This window comes from Vitis riparia, chromosome 7 (assembly GCF_004353265.1).
Source record: "Vitis riparia cultivar Riparia Gloire de Montpellier isolate 1030 chromosome 7, EGFV_Vit.rip_1.0, whole genome shotgun sequence".
In the NCBI taxonomy this organism is placed as follows: domain Eukaryota; kingdom Viridiplantae; phylum Streptophyta; class Magnoliopsida; order Vitales; family Vitaceae; genus Vitis; species Vitis riparia.
The window spans coordinates 23,502,847-23,523,916 of record NC_048437.1 but is presented as its reverse complement, the minus strand read 5'-3'; the positions used below and the strand labels follow the sequence as shown (position 1 = coordinate 23,523,916).

The 21,070-nt window shown below is 34.0% G+C and overlaps 5 protein-coding genes across 5 annotated transcripts; all 5 read left to right on the top strand.

Annotated features, from left to right (window-relative positions):
• Window positions 1-165: 165 nt before the first annotated feature.
• LOC117918176 lies at window positions 166-5,090 on the top strand. The gene is made up of 3 exons (XM_034834687.1): window positions 166-300; window positions 3,326-4,573; window positions 5,046-5,090. Exons 1-3 carry the CDS (start codon window positions 166-168, stop codon window positions 5,088-5,090), a joined length of 1,428 nt encoding a protein of 475 aa, XP_034690578.1.
• A 1,204-nt stretch (window positions 5,091-6,294) lies between these two features.
• LOC117918355 lies at window positions 6,295-8,239 on the top strand. The gene is made up of 2 exons (XM_034834939.1): window positions 6,295-6,581; window positions 6,666-8,239. Exon 2 carries the CDS (start codon window positions 6,977-6,979, stop codon window positions 7,769-7,771), a length of 795 nt encoding a protein of 264 aa, XP_034690830.1. The 5' UTR covers window positions 6,295-6,581; window positions 6,666-6,976; the 3' UTR covers window positions 7,772-8,239.
• A 1,175-nt stretch (window positions 8,240-9,414) lies between these two features.
• LOC117918175 (transcription termination factor MTERF15, mitochondrial-like) lies at window positions 9,415-11,656 on the top strand. Its single transcript, XM_034834686.1, has 3 exons — window positions 9,415-9,418; window positions 9,470-9,628; window positions 9,713-11,656. Exons 1-3 carry the CDS (start codon window positions 9,415-9,417, stop codon window positions 10,807-10,809), a joined length of 1,260 nt encoding a protein of 419 aa, XP_034690577.1. The 3' UTR covers window positions 10,810-11,656.
• Window positions 11,657-12,724: 1,068 nt separating this feature from the next.
• LOC117918354 lies at window positions 12,725-15,811 on the top strand. Its single transcript, XM_034834937.1, has 2 exons — window positions 12,725-14,931; window positions 15,054-15,811. Exon 1 carries the CDS (start codon window positions 13,062-13,064, stop codon window positions 14,223-14,225), a length of 1,164 nt encoding a protein of 387 aa, XP_034690828.1. The 5' UTR covers window positions 12,725-13,061; the 3' UTR covers window positions 14,226-14,931; window positions 15,054-15,811.
• A 2,306-nt stretch (window positions 15,812-18,117) lies between these two features.
• Window positions 18,118-19,691, top strand: LOC117918353. Its single transcript, XM_034834936.1, has one exon. The coding sequence runs from the start codon at window positions 18,314-18,316 to the stop codon at window positions 19,484-19,486; it is 1,173 nt and encodes a 390-aa protein (XP_034690827.1). The 5' UTR covers window positions 18,118-18,313; the 3' UTR covers window positions 19,487-19,691.
• The last annotated feature ends 1,379 nt before the right edge of the window (window positions 19,692-21,070 follow it).

Below are 21,070 nucleotides of genomic sequence, written 5' to 3'. Positions count from 1 at the left end.
AAGTTTTAATATTAGTGGCTTCTTGAGAGATCCTCCCATTTCTTTCGGATACGTACCTGCACCAAGGTATGGTCCAAGAAACCCTCAGCTAGACCTCTCCGATGACCAAGTTAGGACTGGATTAAATGAAGTTGGGCAAAAAACTGGATTGGCCTTGGGCTTAAGATGTGGGAGACAGGAAGGGAGTTGAGGTGTGGGAACAAACTCCTCTTGCTCTTGGAGCTCGTCAAGGGTTTTCTGAGCTGTGTAGCATCCTTCCTCTTCCCTGCACAGGAAGTGCTTGTTGAGGGAGAAAAGTGTGTAGTTTTGTTTATTTTGGTTACATATATAGCCTCTTTTTCATTGTATTTGCATCAAAATTAGTGGCATAATCCTAAGCCATAGCATGGCTGAGTTGATGCATGGGAAACAGTCCCTTCCCAAACAGAGCTTTTAGCTTTTTTGGCCATTAAAACCAGTGCCCTCTTCTGCAGATTGCAGAAAATGAGGCAACTCACATTGTACCTTACAGATCATATAGTTAAGGCAATTGGGTGGACATAGCATAGACTTAAATATTGTAAGTGTACATTCATAGAATGGATATGAATGCATGGAACATTAAGATTATTTTACTCCACTAGTGCTAAGGTGTTTGGGTAGTTTTGCAAGTTCATTTTCAAAGGTTGTAAAGTTTTTTTATACTTTAACTACTACTAATGTGTTTAGATAGTTTTGTAAGTCCCTTTTCAAAGGTTCAAACCTAGACTAATGAGTCGTTAAGTTTGTTTGACAAACACTCGACTATGGTCGAGCGTACATGTTCACTATGGTCAAGTGTACATGCACATGATGAATATGAACGTATGAGACGTTAAGCTTGTTTTATATATAACTAACTACCATTAAGATGTTTTGGTTGTTTTGTAATTCCATTTTCGGTTTAAAGCTAAGCTCATTTATGAGAACTAAAACCCAACATTTTAAGGGTTTTTTTGAAGTATTTTTAATGGTTTGAGTACTTGAAACTAATTTTTTTCTAGTTTCAACAGTAAAGTGAGCAATCAAGATAGAAAAAAGTTCATGGAGTGGCGGTCATTGTGCGAGGAAAGTGGGTTGAGCTAAAATATTTAAGTGCTAGAAATAAACTATCTATATATACTAGCCATAGACGATTAATTGTTATATAAATCAATCAAAGTAAATATGTGATCATTCTAGCTAATACTCAAGCGACAATAAGCTAAGACAAAGGAATTGAAGGAGTACTTGTAGACGATAGATAGTCATGATGACATTTAATCATCCTAGAGCTATGTGACCGCCTTTGCTTATTGAAGAAGAATATCATATTCAATGTGCAATATAAAATAGCTATGCAAAGTCAGTTATTTGATGTTTCTTAACCATAGTAGTAAGTGAAAAGCAATGCAAATACAACATCCAAATATCTTGGCTTAAACTATTCTTTTGATGCATACATGTATTTAATATCTACCTCTTACCTATTCGTTATAGAAATAGAAAGAAATTGTCAATGTGGTCGGAAAAAGCAAAAATAAAAAACTAAAAAATAGAATTAGGCTTTCATTCATTGTGATCTTGATTTAACAAGTTTTTGAAAGGCTCTTTTGCCTCCTTAAAGGTCAACCTCAAAGGATCCCAATGGCACTGTAGTTTATCTTGCTTTTTTACAAGTTTCCTTCTCTTGTTGGGTTTGTATATGGATAATGTAGCATACGATATTTCTTCGATTCTTCTCTTTGTTTGAAGATGGTAGTAGAAGGAATGTAAGTCACTACACAAATGAAAGACTTCCCCAATGCTTTGGAATTACAAAATAGGACCATGATGCATGTCATCATCTATAATTTATCATGGGGAGTATTGAGGCCTCTTTGTGTCTAGTGGGTTGGTTCTTGGAAAGAAGGATCTTGTAGTACATGTGGTTCTTCATTGACCCTAACTTGAAATTGCAAGTTAGATACAATTATAAATGAAATCAAAAAAACATAAATACAAATAAATATTAAAGTTAGCATGCAAACCACTAAAATATATCAATATTTGTTTCAATATATCCATTTTTAAAGCTAGACCATACATTTGTACCTTCATGCATTATGCACCACAACTTAATACCCATGGCCTTGCATTAATCAATTCTATGACAAATACATACTTATAAAACATATGAGTTGAAAAATTATTTGTCTATTTTAACCCACCTTAGTGAAGGTATGGCAAACTTATTCCTTGTATTTTTTTTCCATTGGAGTAGCATCAATGACAACAATGTAAGTTATAGATTTCGTTAGCTTGTCTTCTTCATTTTGATTCTCCTCACAAATATGTTGTAAGGTTAGTATTTTAGGTAACTCTGTAATGTAATGTCATGCAAATACTCTTTCTTCTCCAAAAGTTTGTAATATTCTTATTGACACTCATATGAAACTGGTTTTAAGAGCAAAAGGAATGATAGCTTCAAAGCCAAATGAAAGGAAACTAGACAACAATCAAAATCTTGTTAATGTGATTGAAATTATTATTCGATTGTCCCATTATGTGACCACTCACCTTTCCATCTTCAAATTCCTATGGATGGCATTGCTTTTATTTTCTCCCTTTTAAGGTTACAAATTATATGAATATATATTTGTTGTATAACAAATGTTTTATAGATATACACAACAAAAAGGAAATAACTTTTTTTTTTTAAATGTAAAGGCTTGCTCACTTAACCCTTCCCCAATGTTTTAAGGTGGCTCCGACATTAAAAATTATAAGTGGTCTTACCACAAATGCATTTCAATGGAAACTCCTTAAGAGTTTTAAATATAAAATAAAGAACATGAATCTTTGACTGTCTTACACGACAAATAGAGGTGAAAATAAGTAAAAACAATTTCGTTATTCATAAATGGATCAACGACATATGGAAAAGAGTTTTAGAAGTTAAGAGATGAGGGTATTTTTATTATTGTAGAGGTTAAAAATATGTTCACGTGATATTAAGACAAATCTCACTTACCTTTTTTAAGATTTGAACTAAATATGTTCAACCAATATTAATTTAAAATTTTTTCAAATTCTTTTCTTATTTCAAGTCAAAAGGAAGATGAGCGAAAATAAATATGAGAAGAGTTTGATTAGAATTTAAATTAACGGTGATTAGGTATATTTATAAGAAGTGTTTGAAATTATCTTGAGCAAGGGTGAGAATTGGTAGTGTAATTCTCAATAATGTTGGGGGTGTTAATGTAATATCCCCCAAAGTAACCCACGATTAGTAGACTACCGTTGAGAGGAGGGAAAATCTGGGCTGTAAGTAAAAATTTCTCCATAGGAGGTGTTGAAGGAAATTGCTGTAAAAGGATACGTTGCCCTGCTGCAGACGAAGTCCGATCAAGATTCAGAACTATACAATTTTGAAAACGGTAAGAACCAGAACCTTCCTTTTCAAATGTGTATTAATTTTATCTGTAAGAGACTAGGGTTAATCCCAAAAGGCTGGCAGGCAGATTCCAATGCACAACTGCATTTTCTTCGAAATACAACTCCATTTATCGTCAGATGTTTCTCGACATCCAACAAGCATTCTTTCACAGTATCTTACCTCGTAAACTCATGTGGGTTGTCCCCAGAAACTGCTATTTCTGCATCCGGGAAGATACACTTTGAGAACCCTAAAAACCCAGATTCTGTTCTGGCTCTTCTCAGAAACTCTGGATGTACCAACACCCATATCACCAAAATTGTAACCAAGTTTCCTTCATTGCTTTTGGTCAATCCTGAGAAGACCCTTTTGCCCAAACTCGAATTTTTTCGTTCTATAGGCTTTTCTGGTGCTCATCTGGCTAGCATTCTCTCTTCTAAGCCAAGTATCTTGAGTAGGAGCTTAGAAAATAATCTAATTCCCAAGTATAATTTCCTCAAGAGTGTACATATCAGCAATGAAGATGCCATGAAGGTTCTCAAGAGGTCATGCTGGAGTTCTAGTGGAAATCTGGAGGAGACCATAGCTGCTAACATTGCAGTTCTGAGAGAAATTGGAGTTCCCATATCCCATATCTCATTTTTAGTGGTGCGTTATCACACAATCTGCCAAAGAAGTGATAAATTCAGTGAAAATGTCAAGAAGGTTGTGGAAATGGGATTTAATCCTTTGAAATTTACCTTCCTGAATGCACTCCAAGCATTCTGTCAAACGACTGAATCAACTCGGCAGCAAAAAAAGGAGATCTATAGGAGGTGGGGTTGGTCTGAAGATGAGATTCTGTTGGCATTCAGAACTCGTCCAGAATGCATGCGATTGTCTGAGAAGCATGTTATGAAAGTCCTGGATTTCCTTGTGAACAAAATGGGTTGGCAACCTGCAGCTGTTTCTAGGGATCCAGTAGCCATCTGCCTCAATTTTGAGAAGAGGGTTGTTCCAAGGTGTTCAGTTGTGAAAGTTCTGTTATTGAAAGGGTTGGTAAAGAAGGATATGAGATCATCTACTTTTCTGAAGCTCACTGAGAGGGATTTCTTGGATAAGTATGTCATCAAACATCAGGATAACGTTCCTCAGTTGTTAGATCTATATCAAGGGAAGGTGAGTTTTGCGGAGCTAGGATTTGGATCTTAGGAGATAGTCATAAGTGGCATGAAACGTTTGTAGCATTTCAACTTTACAAGTCCAAGTAATTATCATTCTTTCCTTAGTGTTGCTATATTTCCAGCACATCAGTTTTTGCAACTGTTTTGGTAATTGTCTTCACCAGCTTCTGCTAGTGGTAACCTCAAATAATTCCTTCTTTTCTTTTTGTTTATGATAGGCAATACCTGCCTTAAGAATTGATGGAGATATGTATTCTATTATGAAACCAAAAAGTGGGGATGAAAACCCCAATGTTTTGCAATGGTAGTTTTTGAAGTTTGGTTTGCAGACTGCCCTGGTATCTTGGAGTATTTATCGCCCCCCTCCCTCCATGGGAAGTTTCCCGTAAGGAACTAAAAGCTGTATTTTGTTTTGCCAATGAATATATGAATTTAGCTGCATTTACTCATTTTCATTGTGTTTGCAGTTAATGAAATGGTGGTTAAACCAAGCTTCTGTTGGGGGTTATTAATAGTGCGTTTGACAGTGATTATAAGAAGTGTTTCTAACATTTTTAATACTTGAAAGATGAAAATTTCCAAGTCTTATAAAGATTAGAAGCACTTCCTAAAATCACTACCAAACGCACTCTAAGTCTATGTCCTTTAGTTTTGTTGTTCAGCTCAAACCAGAAGAGCTTGAGAGCTTTCTTTCTTTCTCTCTTTCTTTCTTTGATGTGAAACTAAAAATTTCACATTAGGCCTCGACCTAATCCAATAAGTCTCCTCTTTCAAGCTCTATTTTTTTTTCTTTTTTCCCAGTTTGCTTGTTTTGGGTGTGGTCGATTCTTGCTTAGTCCCTCTCTTGTGACCTAATCTTCCGAAAAATTTTAGGGCACTTACCACTGAGTTGAAGGTGGCTCCACTGTTAAAAACCATTAGTGTTTCTCACCCAAATTCTCTTTGAAGGCAACTTTTGGAGATTTCAAGCATAAAGTAATGAGAAAATGGAAGAATGAGAAAATGGAAGAAGGAATTAAAAGAAACAGAAATCTAAAATAAAACAAAGATGAAGACAAATAAAAACAATTCGAGTATGCATAAATAGATCAAATATTATATTGAAATGAGTGAGTTTTAATTACAAATTGATCCTTATAAAAAATACAAAGAGAATTTATGACAAATATTTTAAAAGTAGAGTGGTCATGGTCCTTAAAAAGGGTGTGTGTTGTTAGTGTAATTTTTTTCAAAAGTAACCAATAATTATTGAAAAGATTATAAAGGCATCCTAACATTTATACACATCAACCTTATCTACACATCGAACTTAACATAAATCTTATTAACACATCCATCTGAATACTATCAATATATCTAAAATATCATTCTATCGTAGCTCGAATATTTGTGCTTCAAATGAGGTTTTTGGGCCAAATATTAGGCCGAAATTTTCCATCAAATTTAAGATAATTTTTTTAAAAATTTTATATTTAATGTAAATGTTACTTGATAAAACTTATGATTAAATTATAGTTTATAACTGCAATTACTATGAAGAACAGCATATAGTTTATACTATATAAAAATCTAAGTTTAATAAATTACTTTATTGGAAGTTATAAACCTATAATTTCTAAATGTTATGAAATTACAAGTTATTCATTAAAATATCACATAAATTAAGAAATTTAAGCATAGTATAAATTTTACAACAACTTTGATTGTTTGAAATACATCATTAATACGATTAATAGTTGAAATTGCAGAGATTGAATAGAAAGAGAGATTGGAAGAAGACAGAGGAAGACGAACCTATAGCCCTATACTAAAATTTTGATAATGGGGTATTTTTGTCTTAACAAATTCGTAAGTGATTTGGTGGAATCATTTCAAGACGAGGGAAAATCCGGGCTCTAATTTTTCTCTCGAGAAGGTGTTGAAGGAACTTCTAGTAAAAGGACGCATTGCTCTACTACAGACCAAGTCCAATCAAGATTCAGAGCTATACAATTTTGAAATTGGTAAGAGCCTGAAGCTTCCTTTGCAAATGTGTCTTAAATTTATCTGTGAGAGACTAGGGTTAATCCCAAAAAGGTGGCAGGCAGATTCCACGACCCAACTGCATCTTCTTCGAAATACAACTCCATTTATCATCAGATGTTTCTCGGCATCCAACCAGCATTCTTTCACTCTGTCTTACCTCGTAAACTCATGTGGGTTGTCCCCAGAAACAGCTATTTCTGCATCCGAGAAGATACACTTTGAAAACCCTAAAAACCCAGATTCCGTTCTCGCTCTTCTCAGAAACTCGGGATGTACCAACACCCATATCACCAAAATTGTAACCAAGCTTCCTTCACTGCTCTTGGTCGATCCTGAGAAGACCCTTTTGCCCAAACTCGAATTTTTTTGTTCTATGGGCTTTTCTAGTGCTCGTGTTGCTAGCATGCTCTCTCCCGATCCAAGTCTCTTGGGTAGGAGCTTAGAAAAGGTTCTAATTCCCAAGTATAATTTCCTCAAGAGTGTACACATCAGTAATGAAGATGCCATAAAGGTTCTCAGGAGGTCATCCTGGAGTTCTAGTGGAAATCTGGAGAGGAACATAGCTGCCAATATTGCAGTTCTGAGAGAAACTGGAGTTCCCATATCCCGTATTTCATATTTAGTGACGCGTTATCACGCAATCTCCCTAAGAAGTGATAAATTCAGTGAAAATGTCAAGAAGGTTGTGGAAATGGGATTTAATCCTTTGAAATTTACTTTCCTGGATGCACTCCAAGCATTCTGTCAAACGACTGAATCAACTCGGCAACAAAAAATGGAGATGTATAGGAGGTGGGGTTGGTCTGAAGATGAGATTCTATCGGCATTCAGACGTCGTCCACAATGTATGCAATTGTCTGAGAAGAAAGTTAACAAGGTGTTGGATTTCCTTGTGAACAAAATGGGTTGGCAGCCTGCAGTTGTTGCTAGGGCTCCAGTAGCTATCTGCCTCAATTTTGAGAAGAGGGTTGTTCCAAGGTGTTCAGTGGTGAAAGTTCTGTTATTGAAAGGGTTGATAAAGAAGGATTTGAAGTTAGGTACTTTTCTGAATCTCCCTGTTGGGGATTTCTTGGATAAGTATGTAATCAAATATGAGGATGATATTCCTCAGTTACTAGATGTATATCAAGGGAAGGTGAGTTTTATGGAGCTAGAATTTGGAGCTTAGCAGATAGTGATACATGGCATGAAATGATTGTAGCATTTCAACTTTACAAGCCCAAGTAGTTATCATTCTTTCCTAAGTGTTGTTATACTTCCGGCACTTCAGTTTTTGCACTATTTTGATAATTGTCTTAACCAACTTCTGCTGGTGGCAACCTCCGGCGATTTCTTCTTTTGGTTTTGTTTATGATGGACAATACATGCCTTAAGAGTAGATGGAGATATGTATTCAATGATGAAACAAAAAAGTAGGTTTGAAAACCCCAAAGTTTTGTATGGGTAGTTTCTAAAGTTTGGTTTGCAGATTGCCCTGGTATCTTGGAGTGCTTATCATTCTTTCCTCCATGGGAAGTTCCCTATGGTAACTAAAAGGTTTATTTTGTTTTGCCAATCAGTATATGAATTTAACTGAATTTACTCTTCATTGTGTTTGCAGTTGGTGAAATGGTGGTTTAACCAAGTTTCTGTTGGGGATTTTTAAGTCATGTCTCTTAGTTTTGTTGTTCAGTTCAAAGCAGAAGAGCTTCAGAGCTATCTGTCCTTAGTTTCTTTCTTTCTTTCTGTCTTTCTTTCTTTGATGTGAAACAAAAAACTTCAATGCAATAAAAGGGGGGATTACATAGAGAAGGATGGGTGGTTTGGATTCTAGCAGGGACTGGGACCAATTTTCTAAACCATGCCCCACAAAGGGAAGCTAAGCTTCAACATGGTCAAGTGATTCTAACCCTTGTCCCAAGTGGTTCAACATGGTTTCATTTCATTTAGTAGGTCCTTTCTTGCCATCCTATCCTTTATATTTGTATTAATCTTTATTTCAAAGATTTCTTTTGTTTATTTATTCATTTTTCCATTGTAGGGGAAAGAAAATATTTCTCTTCTAAGCTTGTTTGTCAACCAAAAGGTATTGACTAAGGTTTGAAATTTAATTTCAACCTCTTTAAGGCTATGTTTGGTTTCTGAAAAATTTGAAGGAAAATGCGAGTGAAAGAAAAATTGAGAGAAAAAGTAAAAGGAAAGAAAAATGAAAAATAAATTAAAAATCAATTAATTATTTTTATATGTTACTTCAAACTTTTTTCACAGATTTAACTCTTTTATATATAGATTAAATCATTTAAAAATATACAAATTTTTAATAATTTTAATTATATTTAACTTTTTTTCATATTTTTTTATAATAAAATCAAATATGAGAAAATCATTTTTCTTAACTGTTTTTTTTCTTAATGCTTTTCGAGAACCAAACACGATCTTATTATTATTTGTTTTAAATCTATATGCTAATATTATTTTTGTTCCCCGTGAATATGATTTAGAGTTTATTATTTTTGTAATTTTTGATAAACATTTTTTTTAGTAAAAATAGTTTAAATAACATTTAGTAATAATTTAAAAGTAAAGGCATTTAAAATAAAATAAAATATTATATGAACTTGAAAAAGGTGACATCGGAAGGGTTATAAGGAGGAATAGTCCTAAACGCCCTCAAGATTGTCTAGAAGTATAGTGTCTATTATTTCAAAAATGTCTAGAATTTTTTTATTTTAAATCACAACTTTCTTTAAAAAATTGTTAAGGGTTTTGGAGAGATTGAATGGAAAGAAAGATCGGAAAAACAAAAAGGCGGAGGAGTCTGTATGGAATGCCATGGGTATTTTTGTCTTAACAAACTCGTAATTTAGGTATATGTGCCTATGACCAGCCATTAGGTGGAAGCATTTCAAGAAAAGAGGGAAAATCCGGGCTCCTAAAGGAAAAGAATTTCTGGAGAAGGTGTTGAAGGAATTTCCGGTAGAAGGACGCATTGCTCTACTGCAGACCAAGTCCGATCAAGATTCAGAGCTATACAATTTTGAAATTGGTAAGAGCCTGAAGCTTCCTTTGCAAATGTGTCTTAAATTTATCTGTGAGAGACTAGGGTTAATCCCAAAATGGTGGCAGGCAGATTCCACGACCCAACTGCATTTTCTTCGAAATACAACTCCATTTATCATCAGATGTTTCTCGGCATCCAACCAGAATTCTTTCACTGTGTCTTACCTCATAAACTCATGTGGGTTGTCCCCAGAAACTGCTATTTCTGCATCTGAGAAGATACGCTTTGAAAACCCTAAAAATCCAGATTCTGTTCTCGCTCTTCTCAGAGACGCTGGATGTACCAACACCCATATCACCAAAATCGTAACCAAGCTTCCTTCACTGCTCTTGGTTAATCCTGAGAAGGCCCTTTTGCCCAAACTCGAATTTTTTCGTTCTATGGGCCTTTCTAGTGCTGATCTTGCTAGCATCCTCTCTTCTGAGCCAAGTATCTTGAATAAGAGCTTAGAAAAGGTTCTAATTCCCAAGCATAATTTCCTCAAGAGTGTACATGTAAATAATGAAGGTGCCATGAAGATTCTCAAGAGGTCATCCTGGAGTTCTAGTGGAAACACCATAGCTGCCAATATTGCTGTTCTGAGAGAAATTGGAGTTCCCATATCCCATGTCTCATTTTTAGTGGTGCGTTATCACACAATCTGCCAAAAAAGTGATAAATTCAGTGAAAATGTCAAGAAGGTTGTGGAAATGGGATTTAATCCTTTGAAATTTACTTTCGTGAATGCACTCCAAGCATTCTGTCAAATGACTGAATCAACTCGGCAACAAAAAATGGAGATGTATAGGGGGTGGGGTTGGTCTGAAGATGAGATTGTGTCGGCATTCAGAAGCCGTCCACAATGTATGCAATTGTCTGAGAAGAAAGTTACCAAGGTGTTGGATTTCCTTGTGAACAAAATGGGTTGGCAACCTGCAGTTGTTGCTAGGGCGCCAGTAGCTATCTGCCTCAATTTTGAGAAGAGGGTTGTTCCAAGGTGTTCAGTTGTGAAAGTTCTGTTATTGAAAGGGTTGGTAAAGAAGGATTTGAGGTTAGATCATTTTCTGAGTCTCACTGAGGAGAATTTCTTGGATAAGTATGTAATCAAATATCGGGATGACATTCCTCAGTTGTTAGATCTATATCAAGGGAAGGTGAGTTTTATGGAGCTAGGATTTGGATCTTAGGAGATAGTGGTACATGGCATGAAATGATTTCAACTTTACAAGCCCAAGTAATTATCATTCTTTCTCAAGTGTTGCTATATTTCCAGCACATCAGTTTTTGCACTGTCTTGATAATTGTCTTAACCAACCTCTGCTGATGGTAACCTCAATAACAATTTCTCCTTTTCGTTTTGTTTATGATTGACAATACATGCCGTGAGAGTTCATGGAGATATGTATTCAATGATGAAAATAAAAAACTGGGGATGAAAACCCCGAAGTTTTGTATGGGCAGTTTCTAAAGTTTGGTTTGCAGACTGCCCTGGTATCTTGTAGTATTTATCATCCTCCTTAGCTCCATGGGAAGTTTCCTGTAGGGAACTAAAAGGTGTATTTTGTTTTGCCAATCAATATATGAATTTAGCTGAATTTACTAGTTTTCATTATGTTTGTAGTTAGTGAAATGGTGGTTTAACTAAGTTTCTGTTTGGTGCTATCAAGTCTATGTCTTTTTAGTTTTGTTGTTCAGCTCAAAGCAGAAGAGCTTCAGAGCTTTCTTTTAAGCTTCAACATGGACAAGAGATTCCAACCACCAGCTGCAACCCTTGTCCCAAATGATTCAACATGGACCAATTTTCTACCCTTGATATTTGTTTTCATCTTTAGTTGGAGGATTTCTTTTGCTTATTTATTTATTTTTTCGGTTGCGGAAGCTAAGGAATGAAGGTGTGAAGATGAGATTTGGTTGAGAAAGCATCCTGTGAGTATGAATAGTATTGATAGGGGAATGGATTTCCATGTGAACAAGATGGGTTGTGAGACACCCTTCCAGTGCTATAACAAAGTCTCTGTTTCTCAGTTTTGGAAATAGGTTCATCTTGACTATTGTTAAAGTTCTCTCTCTCTCTATCCTACACCATTTCTTTACTGACGAGCATTACTTAGGGTTACCAAGCCCTTGGGTCCATTTCCCCAACTGCATTTTTTCTGTCAACTTTTTTCATGACTGAATAACAGAAATTTTATAAATTTTTCTTATTTTTTTCTCGGCTTAGGTTATGTTTGGTTTCACAGAGTCATGAATGAAGAAAGAAAAAAATGGTGAGAAAAATGATTTCTCTTGTTCGGTTTCATTACAAAAAATATATAAAAAACAAATATAATTAAAATTAATTATAAAATTATACCGTTTCAAATTATTTAATATTTATATAAAAGAATTAAAAATAAGTGAAATGGATTTGAAATAATTTATTATCTGTATATTTTCTTTCCTTTGCATATTTGGTCAAATTATCTTGAAACCGTAGTCTTAAATTTTTGGGAAATCAAACATAGACTTATTCTTGAATTTTAAATCATATTTGTTAGGATTTTGGCATTTTGTAAAAGCAAGTTGCAGTAATTCAAGAGTTATATCTAAGGGTGTAATAAATGAAAATTTTCAAACTATATCGAGTTTTGAAATGATAAGAATCTTTTAAATTATAGAGTAATTTATTTCATTAAAGATTTATTTTTATATTATTTAAATTTTTAATATTCCTATTTTAGGAAAAATTATGTAAAATAGATTGGTCATAAAGCTTATTAAAAAAGAGTTGAAAATTGTTTCCAAAAAGAATTTTGATAATTTATTTAACTTTGTTCACCACCTCTATGTTTTGGCTAAATACTCCCGGTGCTCATAAGTTCAAAATTTTATAAAATATCTTTTTTATTTTGAAAGAAATAAAAAAAATGAACAAAAAATAAATAAATAAATAAATAAAAAGAACCATTGGAGGTACTGCTTGAACTTGGAAAAACCAAACATCAAGAAGGGGGTTGAGAGGTATACTTTTAAACCCTCTTAGGAGTGTTAAAAAGTATAGGATCTAGCGCTTAAAAAAAAATTGAAAATAATTGGAAAAATTGTACAAATATATCTCTAGCTTCATTGGAGATTATTATTTGTTTATATTGTTTTAAAAGCTAATTTTCTTCAAAAATTGTTAGGGTTTTGGAGAGATGGAAAAGAAGAAACGAGGGAAGAAGATTAATGGGTAGTTTTGGGTTAACAAATTCGTAATTTAGGTTTGAGATAAGGAGTTATTTAGTTGGAAGCAGTTCTAGAAAAGAGAGAAAATTCAGGCTCTTGAAAGGAAAATTTTCTCGAGAAGGTGCTGAAGGAACTTCCGGTAAAAGGAGACATTGCTTGCAGACCGGAGTCCGTTCAAGATTCAGAGCTATACAATTTTGAAATTGGTGAGAACCAGAAGCTTCCTTTGCAAATGTGTATCAAATTTATCTGTAAGAGAATAGGGTTAATCCCAAAAATGTGGCAGGCAGCTTCCACAACCCAACTGCATTTTCTTCGAAATACAACTCCATATATCTTCAGAAGTTTCTCAGCATCCAACCAGCATTCTTTCACAGTGTCTTACCTCGTAAACTCATGTGGGTTGTCCCCAGAAAGTGCTATTTCTGCATCCGGGAAGATACGCTTTGAAAACCCTAAAAACCCAGATTCTGTTCTCGCTCTTCTCAGAAACTCTGGATGTACCAACACCCATATCACCAAAATTGTAACCAAGCTTCCTTCACTGCTTTTGGTCAATCCTGAGAAGACCCTTTTGCCCAAACTCGAATTTTTTCGTTCTATGGACCTTTCTGGTGCTGATCTTGCTAGCATTCTCTCTTCTAGGCCAAGTATCTTGAGGAAGAGCTTAAAAAAGGTTCTAATTCCCAAGTATAATTTCCTCAAGAGTCTAAATATCAGTAATGAAGATGCCGTGAAGGTTCTTAAGAGGTCATCCTGGAGTTCTAGTGGAAATCTGGAGAGGACCATAGCTGCCAATATTGCAGTTCTGAGAGAAATTGGAGTTCCCATATCCCACATCTCATTTTTAGTGGCGCGTTATCACTCAATCGGCCAAAGGAGCGATAAATTCAGTGAAAATGTCAAGGCGGTTGTGGAAATGGGATTCAATCCTTTGAAATTTACCTTCCTGAATGCTCTCCAATCATTCTGTCAAATGACTGAATCAACTCGGCAACAAAAAATGGAGATGTATAGGGGATGGGGTTGGTCTGAAGATGAGATTCTGTTGGCATTCAGAACTTGTCCACAATGTATGCAATTGTCTGAGAAGAAAGTTACAAAGGTGTTGGATTTCCTTGTGAACAAAATGGGTTGGCAGCCTGCAGTTGTTGCTAGGGCGCCAATCGCTCTCTGCCTCAATTTTGAGAAGAGGGTTGTTCCAAGGTGTTCAGTGGTGAAGGTTCTGATGTTGAAAGGGTTGGTAAAGAAGGATTTAAAGTTAGGTCATTTTCTGAGTGTCACTGAGGGGGATTTCGTGGATAAGTATGTAATCAAAAATCTGGATGACATTCCTCAGTTATTAGATCTATATCAAGGGAAGGTGAGTTTTATTGAGCTAGAATTTGGGTCTTAGGAAACCCTGAGGGGTAGCTTAGTTGGTCCGGCCTTGGGTTTGCTCCCCAATGGTCACCAGTTCGAGTCCCCTCAGCTGGAGGTTTACCCGGTCGCTAACTTCAGGGCCCCGTCGAATTAGTCGAGGTGCGCGTAAGTTGGCCCGGACATCCACGGTTATAAATAAATAAAAAAATTGGATCTTAGGAGATAGTGATACATGACATGAAATGATTGTAGCATTTCAACTCTGCAGGCCCAAGTAATTATCATTCTTCCCTAGGTGTTGCTTTATTTCCGGCACATCAGTCTTTGCATAATTTTGATAATTGTCTTAACCAACTTCTGCTGGTGGTAACATCAAACAATTTCTTCTTTTCGTTTTGTTTATGCTGGACAGTACATGCCTTACAGCTTCATGGAGATATGTATTCAATGATGAAACAAAAAAGTGGGTATGAAAACCCCAAAAGTTTTGTATGGGTTGTTTCTAAAGTTTGGTTTGCAGATGATGGCCCTGGTATTGAGTATGTATCATCCTTCTTCCCTCCATGGGAAGTGTCCTGTAGGGAACTAAAAGGCGTGTTTCGTTTTGCTTTTGCCAATCAATATATGAATTTAGCTGCATTTACTAGTTTTCATTATGTTTGCAGTTAGTGAAATGGTGGTTAAACCAAGTTTCTGTTGGGGGCTATTAAGCAGTTCAAAGCAGAAGAGCTTCAGAGCATGTTAGCATCCAACTCCCAAGTTATAGATACTCCTCTTTACTTGATGAATTTGCTTGCATGTTGTTCCTACTTCCTACATACTTGACCAATGCTTGATTTCTTGTCCCCTGTTTTTCTTTCAGTATATAGAACTACTTGTGTTATATGGTGAAATTAGTTCATCTCTCTTATGCGGGCTTCCCTCCTTTGTATTTAAAGATATTACTGATGAGGCTTAATCTTCTCTTGAGAAATGTTGAACAAAGGATTTTAGTTGCAAGTTTCTTTCTCGCGTTGATGTGAAACCAAAAACAGAATTACATAGAGGATGTGTGGTTTGAATTCTAGAAGGGATTGAGACCAATTTTCTAAACAATGCCCCACAAGGGGAAGCTAAGCTTCAACAAGGTCAAGTGATTCTAACCACTTGCTGCAACCCTTGTCCCAAATGATTCAACATGGTTTCATTTCATTTAGTAGGTCCTTTCTTGCCATTCTATCCTTCATATTTGTATTAATCTTTATTTGGAAGATTTCTTTTGTTTATTTATTTATTTTCCGGTTACGGAACTTAAGGAATGAAGGTGTGAAGATGAGATTTGGTTGAGAAAGCATCCTGTGAGTATGAATATTATTGATAGGGGAGTGGATTTCTTTGTGAACAAGATGGCTTGTGAGACACCTTCCATTGCTAATACAATGCTTCTGTTTCTCAGTTTTGGAAATAGGATCATCTTTGAGTAGTTGAGTTGTTAAAGTTCTGCTGGGGAAGATGGTTGGTGATGAGAGATTATTGTTTAATTGTTGTATTAGTAAAAGGATTTTAGTAGGGGCATTATCCTCCATCATTGCCTGCATCTGCTCATGATTTTAGCATCAAAGTACTTTTGTTTTCGGTTTACTGGGTTTTTTTAGTAGGAGTAAAGTCCAAGATTATGTTTGGTTTCGGAAAGTACTACACAAAGGAAAAAAAATGTTACGAAAATTTTTCATGTTTAGTTTCTTTGTGGAAAATAAGAAAATAAAAAAAATCAAATATTAATCGAAGTAATTAGAAATTTATATATATATATATATATATATATTTTTGACATATAAATAATTTATTAAATTTTATATCTATTTTTTATTTTATTTTTTTACTTTCCTTTTCCTTCTATTTTTCTTATTTATTTTCTTTTTATTGTATTTTTTCTTAACTTTTGCATAACCAAATAACCTTTTCAATTAGTAGGGCAATACTACTTAGTTCGTAAGTGATTACACCCTTGGCAAGTAATTTCATATAAAGAAAATCAAATATAATTAAAATTAGTTTAAATTATTTAAATTTTATATAAAAATAAATAAAATACATTTAAAATGGCATATAAAATAATTTATTGACATAAGTATACATTTTTTTCACTTTTTATTTTATTTTTATTTTTTGCATTTTCCATCAAATTATCTTACAATCAAATATAGTCTTAATTTGTTGGAAAATCATACATAGGCTTGTTCTTGAATTTTAAATCAAATTTGTTGGGATTTTGGCATTTTGTAAAATCAAGTAGTAATGATTTAAGGGCCATATTGATTTGATACTATATCGAATTTTCTTAATTTTCGTGATGTGTAATTATAAATACATTTACTTGAGTTTATTCCTTTTAAGAAATAAATTGCAATGATAAGAATTAGTTTTTAAATAATACGAGGTTTTGATTTATTTTTATATTATTTAAAATTTTAACATTCTTATTTTATGGAAAATCATGTAAAATAGATTGCTCAAAGCTCATTAAAAAAAAGCTAAAAATTGTTTCTAAAATGAATTTTGATAATTTATTTACTTTTATTCATTTTTTTCTAGGTTTTGGCTGAATACACCAAATCTTCCTATTTTGAGGAAGGTGAAGATGAGTGAAAATAATAAATAAAAAAGATATAAAAGATATTTAAGGAAATTTCAAAAGCACTAGGGTTAGGTAACTCGATATTATGGACATATCGGGATATTTGAAAAATATTGATGGATATTTTGATACAAAATATCAATAAAGTAAAAATTAATCAAAACTTATGAAAGTGTTAGGAAAAACACTAAAAAAATTATATAAGAAGTAATAATAAACATTTTAAAATTGTTTATCATGAGTTATATATTTTCAACATTTTTCAAATCAAATGCAACCTTAGATTTTCAAATTCTATTTAATTTAGTATTAAAAACACAAAAATCAAGAGTTAAATACAAAAATATATATATAATTTTGTAAATAAAATTATAAATATTTTTAAACAAAAAAATAATTACACATATATAATATGAAGTAGATAAATTTTCATTTTAGTATTAAATGTTTGGTCTTATCATTGAATACCTCAAATTATATCATTTATATATTAATTTCTTTGACATAAACGACTTGAATGTATGTATTGTTACTTCTTTTGTTATGTCTTGGTATCCATCAAGATGAGATTTTTTTCATTTAATAGTATCATTGAATATTGAAGGTATACTAAATAAATTTGTATTTCACAAGATATTATTGCATATCATGCATATAACAATTTATTCGTCAAAACAACTTCCACATATATATATTTATATATTTCATTTATCATCATAATTTCTGTTTCATCGAATTTTTTGTTAAAGTTTCCATTGATACATCTATAAAATTCGACTATCAATTTATTCGTAAAAACCAATATATTTTATTCTTATGTAAATGTATGATGCATGTAAGGATGACAATGAGATGTGTTTTTTGAGTACCTATCTCAACTTGTCTTTAATGAAATAAGTTTGAAATCTAAATAAATGAGTTATGACGAGTTTGAGATTGTTTTTAAAATCTGAGACAAGTTCAAGACTGATTCAAGTATTATTATACCCCACTCTATCTTGCTTTGCCCCCCACAGGATTATATATAAATTTAATTTTCTATTTTTAATATATAATAATAATATACTTTTTAATAAAATAAGTTATAAAAATTATAATATTTTAATTATTTATAAAATATATTTATTTTTATGTAATAAAAAAATTTAATAATTTTTAAAAAAAATAAAGAGAAAAGTTAAATTGGATGGGTAAAAATTATTTTGAACAAAGGCCAGTGTTGAGATGGGGCAAGTTGTCCTCAATCCTACCCGTTGCCATTGGGACGTGTGTAATTATGATTAATATCGGGGGTGTTCATGGAATTTTCAAAAACCCCACGATGAGTAGATTAGTATTGAGAGAAAAAGGGGGGGAAATTTGAGCTTGGAAAAATAGATTTCTCCATAGAAGGTGTTGAAGGGAATTGCAGGAAAAGGATACATTGCTGTAGTGCAGACGGAATCCGATCAAGGTTTAGAGCTATACAATTCTGAAATTGGTGAGAAATAAAGCTTCCTTTACAAATGTGTATTAATTTTATCTGTAAGAGACTAGGGTTATTCCCAAAAGGGTGGCAAGTGGTGGCAGATTCCACAGCCCAACTGCATTTTCTTCGAAATCCAACTCCATTTATCATCAGAAGTTTCTCAGCATCCAACCAGCATTCTTTCACAGTGTCTTACCTCGTAAACTCATGTGGGTTGTCACCAGAAACTGCTATTTCTGCATCCGGGAAGATACACTTTGAAAACCCTAAAAACCCTGATTCTATTCTCGCTCTTCTCAGAAACTCTGGATGCACCAACACCCATATCACCAAAATTGTAACCAAGCTTCCTTCACTGCTCTTGGTCAATCCTGAGAAGACCCTTTTGCCCAAACTCGATTTTTTTGGTTCTATGGGCCTTTCTGGTGCTCGTCTCGCTAGCATTCTCTCTTCTGAGCCAATTGTCTTGATGAGGAGCTTAGAAAACGCTCTAATTCCCAAGTATAATTTCCTCAAGAGTTTACAGATCAGTAATGAAGATGCCATAAAGATTCTCAAGAGTTCATGCTGGATTTCTTGTGGAAATCTGGAGAGGATCATAGCTACCAATATAGCAGTTATGAGAGAAATCGGAGTTCCCATATCCCATATCTCAGTTTTAGTGGCACGTTATCACACAATCTGCCAAAGAAGTGATAAATTCAGTGAAAATGTCAAGAAGGTTGTGGAAATGGGATTTAATCCTTTGAAATTTGCCTTCGTGAATGCACTCCAAGCAGTCTGTCAAACGACTGAATCAACTTGGCAACAAAAAATGGAGATGTATAGGAGGTGGGGTTGGTCTGAAGATGAGATTTTGTCGGCATTCAGAAATCGTCCACAATGTATGCAATTGTCTGAGAAGAAAGTTACCAAGGTGTTGGATTTCCTTGTGAACAAAATGGGTTGGCAGCCTGCAGTTGTTGCTAGGGCACCAATCGCTATCTGCCTCAATTTTGAGAGGAGGGTTGCTCCAAGGTGTTCAGTGGTGAAAGTTCTGTCATTGAAAGGGTTGATAAAGAAGGATCTGAAGTTAGGTACTTTTCTGAATCTCCCTGAGGGGGATTTCCTGGATAAGTATGTAATCAAATATCAGGATGAAATTCCTCAGTTACTAGATGTATATCAAGGGAAGGTGGGTTTTGTGGAGCTAGGATTTGGATCTTCTTAGATAGCGTTGTTCAATTGCTGTATCAACGTCTGCTGAGAAGTACTAGTGAACATGTTCTTCAACAAACCCTTGTGGATGTAAGAATACAGGCAATTTATTGCTTGCCACCTGCTCATGGCTTGAGAATCCAAGTACTTGATCTCTTACAATTACAATTTTCCCTGTTTTTTTTTCGAGGCATTTCCTAATTGATTTTGCTTTTCTATCTATTCCCTGAAGCCTGCAACTTAATAAGTTGATTTTGATATCCATTCCAGATCCCTGGTTCATCTTGGGAAATTGCTGCACCACCAGTTTTAGTTTTCCTCTGTTTATGGAAAATGCAAAACGCTTCCCGCTTTAATTCATTTTCAATTTTCTCTATCTGTTCCCATGCTTTGTCCAATTATTTTGATAATGAACATTTCTCAAAGTTTTCACAGATTTCAGGCTTCTTGTAGCAATGTAACAGCGGAGGAAAGCTACCTTGATGAACAAATCTGAGTCCGAGTCATCTAATTTGTATCATTTTATAGTAAGCAATGATTATATTTATATCACACTCAATACTTCCTTTTTTTTTTCTTTTTTTCTTTTTTTTTTTTCTACTTTTGAATAGTACATTGGCCTACAAGATTCTAACTCTGACTCAAACTCATCTAAGGAAATTTGGGGTTCTCATGCACCTCTGAGATCTTGATGTTTTCACTTGTGAAGCAGTTTGGAGAAAGATTCTAACTATTGACATGTTAATGAAGACGGGGTGGTTGATGGTTAATAGACGCAGTCTCTACAAAGAGAGAAGAGTAGGAAGGTATATTGATTTATTGCGAAAGGACAAAGAGGCTGTGGATAAACTTTTAGCAATCTCTGGTGTATTCCAGTGATTGTGAGAAATTTGCTTCTTGAGCGTATGGTTTTAAGAGATTGAATAAGAAGAGACGGCACATTTTACAGATGGGCTCCCCTGTGTTGGGTTTGGGAAATTTGTCAATACTTGAATTTTTAAACAGTCTTGAACTACGTTTTATAATATTTTATGAAATATTGTTAGTTTTTGTAATATTTGAAAGGTAAAAATTATCAAAGTATTAGAAAAATAAGAAATGCTTTATAAAATCATTGAAAAACGTAGTCTTAGTTATTGGTAGTGTGGTTTTTTTTAGTTGTTTCCTATTTGATTTTCATTTTCTTCCTTTGTTTTTGTATATACTTCTAGGATGTGTTCCTCGTTTAGGGATGGCAACGTAGGTTCAGGATGGGTCATCCCATCCCATTTATTCAAACTATTTCTCATTTTCGTCCTATTAAAAAAGCTAAATGGGATGATGTGGAACAAGATAATACCCGAACCAATCCCGAACTCGTCCTAGGTTTTTAAAAAAATCTCACCCATTTATATAAATTTCAAACTCATCCTCACCATCCTCACCCTCATTTGGTGCTCTTGATAGATTTATTTTGTATATGCCTAAAAAAAATTAAAAAAAAAATTATCAATTTCTCTTCGTATCATCTTGTAAACCGACATCTTAATAAATTATTCATTTTTATTCATTGTTCTAAAGACTAAAAATTTCCATTTCTATGTTTCTCTTAACCTTT

What these genes read in the sequence shown, in the direction of transcription:
- LOC117918176 (XM_034834687.1), top strand. Translation starts at nt 166, where the DNA reads ATGTGGGAGACAGGAAGGGAGTTGAGGTGTGGGAACAAACTCCTCTTG. An exon ending in TTGTTGAGGGAGAAAAGTGT is followed by an intron (nt 301 to 3,325) that starts GTAGTTTTGTTT and finishes ATTTCTCCATAG; the next exon opens with GAGGTGTTGAAGGAAATTGC. An exon ending in TAGATCTATATCAAGGGAAG is followed by an intron (nt 4,574 to 5,045) that starts GTGAGTTTTGCG and finishes TTGTGTTTGCAG; the next exon opens with TTAATGAAATGGTGGTTAAA.
- LOC117918355 (XM_034834939.1), top strand. Translation starts at nt 6,977, where the DNA reads ATGGGCTTTTCTAGTGCTCGTGTTGCTAGCATGCTCTCTCCCGATCCA.
- LOC117918175 (XM_034834686.1), top strand. An exon ending in GCTATACAATTTTGAAATTG is followed by an intron (nt 9,629 to 9,712) that starts GTAAGAGCCTGA and finishes GGTGGCAGGCAG; the next exon opens with ATTCCACGACCCAACTGCAT.
- LOC117918354 (XM_034834937.1), top strand. Translation starts at nt 13,062, where the DNA reads ATGTGTATCAAATTTATCTGTAAGAGAATAGGGTTAATCCCAAAAATG.
- LOC117918353 (XM_034834936.1), top strand. Translation starts at nt 18,314, where the DNA reads ATGTGTATTAATTTTATCTGTAAGAGACTAGGGTTATTCCCAAAAGGG.